Genomic DNA, 6484 nt, shown 5'->3' with positions numbered 1-6484 from the left:
TATGTTGTTTATCCTCTATCATTTTTAATTGATTGATAACAACACAGTGTCAACATTTGATGTTTTATTTCAGTCCCAGCAGTGAAAATATGAATTCATACAAATGCTGAAATGTATTTTGAACATGTTGCTTATATGAAGAAAAAAAGAATTACAATCAGCACACGGACACAACAACAAAATATTGGAGCAGCAGTTACCAGAGATTATCAGTGATCAGCAATAACCACGAAACAGGATCATGTGGAGTAATGGAGTGATAACAAACACGATTTTTTTCTCTGAAGTAACTTTGCATCATGTGTAACAAAATCTTCTGTGTACGATTATTTCTATTTCCAGGCAGGTTTTTTCAAAAAATGTCTTCTTCAATCAGTTCTTTTTAAGATGCAAAAATATGGCCCCTGAATACAAACATACAGCAGGTAACCATGCGCATGCACGGATGTGTTTCAATGAACAGCAAACCTCGGACTGTTTCTATTATACTCCATCGATCGCTCTCTATCCTGAAGCGTCAAGTGCATAACTCAAATGTCGGTATCTAATCACTGGGCTTCAGCATCCCTTCACTCGCTGTTGCGCTCTGCAAGGACAGACCTTTTCTCGTCTTCTTCCTGTTCTGTGTCGCCCTGACCACCATCGACTATCTCTCACTCTCCCTGAGACCACGCTGTATATTTCCTGTCACTCCCTAACCTGTGGAAGAAGTCCTCTCGTGTCTGCCGATGATCTGACCGCCCGTCATAATTTGTAACCACGTAGGTCTGGTACAAAAAAGTACCAAAAAAAAGAGAAATTGATCTGGTTTCAAGAAGAACAAACACATTCAGAAGTATCATGCTAAGGCAGAATTGGAGGACTTCCCTTGTCTTTAGTGGGCCGGCTTTACCTCATTCTCCCTCATCCCGTCTCAGAGGAGCATATTTTTGTGTCACCAGCGTGTCTCCGAGACGAAGCAGTCTTTTTTTTTTACATACAAGTTTCTTATCTGCGTCTCCCTCAGCACGGCCAACAGGTCAATGCGAATGAAAGCTCCTGTGGAGAGCACTGTGTCCCCATGGAAACACAGGGGGAAACAAAAGGCTATGAACTATGAACCCCCATTCCAAACACCATCTTGTTTTAAAGAACTTGTTTCATTACACACAATATAAACAGTAGCAAGTCCATTTAACTAGATATTCATACTGTTATTTAAGAGCACAGTACATGGCCTTATTTTCTTGGCTATCAAATGTAGCAAAAGTGAATATTTAAGACTTCATGTAATAACAACAGATCCACCACAATGGTTTTGAGTTGTCCGGACTGTGTACACAGCTTATTCTTGTGTGCCTCCGATGTATAAAAAACACTGGAAAGGGGATACAAAAGACACGGCATTCAGTCTTTGGAGCAAACACTGCTCCCCTACTCCTTTTAAAACAGAGGTTACTCAGGGAGGCAGAAGGGAGAAACAAAGAAGTGTTTTGGTTCACAAAAATGTATTAGAGTCCTGCGTCTGAGGACTACATGCCTGCTCATGCTCCGGGGGTACCGGCTTGCTGGCCCATGAGAGGGTCCGCGCCCTCCCCGCCGTCCTGGACGGGGGTCGTCTCGTCCTCTGCAGTGATCACGATGGTGTTCTCATCCATCAGCTCACAGGTGGGGTTGGAGAAGGCCGACAGGGGCAGGGTGATCCTCTGCATCTCGCGCTCATACACTCGCTGCTCATGCTGTTTCTTTAAGTCCTGACCCCTAAACACAAACAGCAGAGATTCATTATGTTCGTCAATAATGACTCCTCACATGCATGTAGTCACGTGATCTGATGGTAAATAAATGATATTGACTGTAGTGGCTCAAATATTTCCTCTGAAAGCTATCATGCAAAACAAATAAAAAATTGTGTTGAGTCTTTTGCTGTGATCATAATAAAAATAGCTACCATAGCGATGACATTTGGTAGACATGGGGCTGATACTATGTACTGCACCATATTTGGGGGGCCACCCAAGCTAAATATAAGGAGCTTCAGATAACATGCTGCATGCAGATAGCAGAGCCTGTTATAACAAGTGCCTGGTCCGCAGCAAAGGCCAGGGACAGATGGCGAAAGGGAGCAGAGAGCTGAGCCTATCTTCTCCAAGGCAACACAGAGATGCTTTCCACTGGAGCCAAAACGACACGACAATATACTAAACACTTCCGACCGGCATGCTCCACGGCAGCCTATTATGCAACTCTGTATGTCACCACCAACGATTCTTAATGTAAACTTAAAGCACATCACATTCCCCAGAATCCGGCAGCCAAACACAGACCTGTGAGGGCATTTTGTACTGTGCCAAACGAGAATCACAACATTGGGGTCATCATTTTTCGCGTTACATAACTGCAGTGAATGTGCAATCCAATCCAACCATGTCTTTATTTCAAGAATATAAAATAAGATGTTGCTTAAAATAGACTGAAGGCATTCCACTCAAGCTGAACAACAAATAATATTAAAGGGGAATGTGAACACAAGCTGATACTCTAAACTCAAGAGGCCGATAGACATGCATGCTATCAAGTGTTTTAACTAATTATACTGGCATGTCTCCTGCACATCTTACATGTGCCGGTGGAAACAGGAAGCCACAAGAAGCTCTGAAGCATCACACTTTGTCTCTGTGTCAGTTACAGGAGACGTGCACAATGTAATAATGACATCCTGGAAACAGATTAAACGCTTCTTCAAAGAAAGAAAAAAATAAGTAAATGCTCAACGTGAGGTCCTCTTTGTCAAATTCCTAGGATAGCAAATGATTGTGGATGATGATCGGTGATCTTTTGTGATTTTGATACTGACCTCTTATAGAAGTAGCCCAATGTGATGCCTACACCGAGGATGATTATAATCGCCATCATGAGAATGCCGACGACGTAGCCTTAAAATACAAACAGACAACACAAAAGGTTAAAAACTGAACACGAAGACATTTAGTTTATGGAGCAATGCCATATGAAGATTAATTAAAACCAAAATAATTGATGTTTTCGAGTTAATAACAACGTACCGAGCGTGCCAAGGTCCTTTTTCTTTGTGGGTCCTGTGCGCACTCGCTGGCTGATTCCCAGCACTGGCTGCACCGCAGCCACTGCTCCCTGAGAGGCCCCGGTCTTGGCTGGTTGAAAGCTCTCAGTGGAGGGAACGCTTCCTGTTGGCTTGAGGGATTCTGCCTCCGTTGGTACAATAGATTCTTGTCCTAAAGACACAAATGACCAATGCCAGTTTAAAACAACAGTCAAATGAGTTTTAACTGGGGATGCTCAGAGTTGTGTGATTGGTTAATGTAATGTAAACGTTTTTTTGGATCTGTGCCAGATATAAACAGGCTCTGTATGCTCGACTCCTTCTGAGGCAACAGGAAGGTTCAGCTCGCAGCTGTCAACATCTGCTCTTTAACTCCTTTTTCATTTCCTCCACACAAGTTGATGTTTACGAACTCTGGCGTTAAAGGGCATGACGTCATAAATTGAAGCAGCCAATTACCTGCTGTCTCCAAGCAAAGACTTTTTTCTCTCTGCCAATGAGCTAGGGTTTGGGGCGGGGTCATGGCTTTCTTCAAACTGAACTTTATGGCATGACTGCAGGGCTTTGTTATTGTGTGACTTAGTTTGGATTTGAAGACAAGAAGGAAACTACGGGCAAAGTAGACACACCTTCTCAGTGGCTTAATCCTGCCCAACTGACGACTGCAGACCACTTAAATGAGAAAACACTTGTTGCCAGTAATCCATCTTGCACATGGTGTATTTGTGTCAAAAGAGGAACCTTTTACAAAACTCTCTCATCGAACTATCTTTTTTTGTGTGTTCACTAATTGGAACATTTACATAACTACAACAAATCCACTGCATTATTTCTCCCTAGCATAACCCACTTCTTAAAATCACGAGAGCTTTAGAGGAAAGAGAAGGAAATTGCCGGCAGCATCAAGAGAGCACAATGAACAATCTTAGTGTGCTTGTTTTAATGATGTTTTGTTAATCATTTGGGATATGCATATTTATTTCTGCCAGGTCCAGCTTTGAAAGCTATGTTTCTGTCTGTTTCTTCAAATGTCTCTTTTTCTTTGTGCAAATGCCAACTATAGTATCCAAATGGGAGTGATTACTGTTGTGTCCAGTGTTTACCTACCTTTGCATGTGCCAATTGCACAGAATTGTCTCTGGATTGCCCCATCTGGGCCAGCAATGTAGCACCAAGGCCTCTCAGAGGAGTCTGGGTTTCGGCAGTAATTGTGATCTCCCACACCTACAGGAAGAAGAGTAAAAACAGGCCTGTTACTGATACCTCCTGGAAATATAAGCCTGTCTCTGTCTGTCCCGCCTAGTGGGTAAACCACTGGATTAATTAATCAACACAACCTCATCACACTAAAATGACCTCAACAGTCCTCCATGAGCACAAAGAAACGACATGGCAGCTGCTGTATAATAGAAGCCATTTAACGCCATACACATACAAATCCGTGGATGTCAATATCACTCCCGTGTTTCCTTCTCTTGAGGAACCCTGTAAACTGCATCAACATCTCAACAAAGACGTCAGAGCTGTTACTGATGTAAGGAAACGGTCTTCCTCATGACTCCAGCAGCAGAAAACAGGAGGAATGACTTAACTTAAAGGGGAATCTCGGATCTCTGCATTAAAAGTTACACATTAACTATTAAAGTGGTTTACCTGTCTGTGAATCAGGGTGGAGTTTAACGTCGTAGACTCTGCTGGTGTTGGTCCAGGTGAGACAGGTCAGACCCGAGGAGGAGCTTTGCTGTTCCCCTCTGTACTCCACACCGTTGGATCTCATGCAATCTGAGTTTAAAAACAAAATAACACCTGAGCACAACGCATATTATTGATTGCGCAATCAAACAGAATTACACATTATATGTTGTATGTGATTTGAAGCGAATCAGGCTTCAATGTATACTTTAAAAAAAAAATTTGACCAGCAATTAAATAGAACAAAAATCGTCCTTAATGTGTAATTCTACCTTTTTCATTTCCATTCGATGCGCTGCTCTCCACCATGGCCACGCTCAGGAACACAGCGTGCAAGGAAAACAACATGTTCAAGAGTTGACGTGCTGAATTAACCGACAACATGGTGCGCCACTTTCCTTTTCCTCTAAAAAAACTAAACAAAAGAGATCAAAGAGATCAAATTGTATAAAATGGACGACGAGCCTGTGCTAGATTGTTATCGGGCACACTGCTCCTCTCGCTGGAGTCCCAGCCCTTGTTTTTGTCAGAGGAACCAGCTTTCTTCGTAAACAGCCTTCTGTGGGAGGAGGAGCTGCCCTTTGCAGCACAAACCTCAAGGTCCTAAAGACTCACCGGGTTCCCTCTCTCTCTTTTTCTCACACACACACACACACACACACACACACACACACGCACACACGCACACACGCACGCACGCACACGCGCAATCACGCGCAATCACGCGACACGCACAAACAGACGCATCAGCTATATACTCAAACGTTGTCCTTCTTCCTGTGCAACAATCATTTATTTCCATGCTTATGTCCCGTGCTTGTTTATAAATAGCTGCTCTGCTTTCCATTTCCATTTCTTGAAAATAAAAAACAACGGTCATTACTTTCCATTTCTGATCCTCATCACTGCAGAGCTGGCTCTAAGTGCTCGGTGCATCTGTCCAAACCCGATCTTCCTGTTTCCTTCCTCTCCACCACATGAGGCCTGTTTTTTTTCCACTGGCCTCGGTCCGAAGAAGAAGACCCTACAGAGGCCGATAAAGGAGAGCTGCAAATAGTATTTGCCTGTATCTGCCGGTGAGCTGTATACTCACGCCACAGAGGCCCTGTGCCATTGTTGGCTGACTGGTAAAGAGGGCAGCCACCGCCTGAGTCAATCACTGTCCACTAAGACACTTTTCAAATAGCTCCTTGCCCAGTTTTCAGGCAATTACCAGAGCAAACACAAAGCATCTGTCTAGCACTATCCATCCCACTCTGCTCATTCAGTGTTAGAGGAGACAGGAGTCTCTCCCATCATGCACTGGGGGAAACCGCAAGCCACTAGACCATTAAAGAGGGAACACATTTGGTACTGAGCCAACATGTGGAAGCACATTTCCACCACTAAAATAAATAAATAAATCAGTTAGTTAGTTAGTTATAATAGAAATAAATACATGTTATGGTAAATCAAAATTATGCAATAGTAAGTTGGAGAATGGCGGAAGATTTTGGGAGGCGGAGTTAAGGAGTCTGGGAGGCTTTTTTGTAGACAGGTGGAGATGGACATGTAGGTCAAATTTCAAGTCAATCTGACATCCTGGCTGAGGAGTGTTCCAACTATAGAGAGACATTGCTTTATACACAAAAGTTTGCCAAATTTGGGGAGTTTTGGAGCATGGCAAGTACTCCAAAAATGCGTCCGATGCTCTAAAATATATATCAGACGAAGAAAAATAATAAAAATCCT

General features: G+C 43.1%; 1 protein-coding gene across 1 annotated transcript; it reads right to left on the bottom strand.

Moving 5' to 3' along the window:
- Nucleotides 1-49: 49 nt before the first annotated feature.
- Nucleotides 50-5137, bottom strand: pik3ip1 (phosphoinositide-3-kinase interacting protein 1). Its single transcript, XM_034541854.1, has 7 exons — nucleotides 5026-5137; nucleotides 4715-4843; nucleotides 4169-4285; nucleotides 3045-3233; nucleotides 2837-2915; nucleotides 1520-1740; nucleotides 50-1357 (listed from the first exon to the last, which is right to left on the bottom strand). The coding sequence occupies exons 1-6, from the start codon at nucleotides 5135-5137 to the stop codon at nucleotides 1524-1526; spliced, it is 843 nt and encodes a 280-aa protein (XP_034397745.1). The 3' UTR covers nucleotides 50-1357; nucleotides 1520-1523.
- Nucleotides 5138-6484: the final 1347 nt, after the last annotated feature.

The sequence above is a fragment of the Cyclopterus lumpus genome, chromosome 9 (assembly GCF_009769545.1).
Source record: "Cyclopterus lumpus isolate fCycLum1 chromosome 9, fCycLum1.pri, whole genome shotgun sequence".
In the NCBI taxonomy this organism is placed as follows: domain Eukaryota; kingdom Metazoa; phylum Chordata; class Actinopteri; order Perciformes; family Cyclopteridae; genus Cyclopterus; species Cyclopterus lumpus.
Note: the sequence above shows the minus strand (reverse complement) of the source record. Positions and strands in the feature narration are given on the sequence as shown.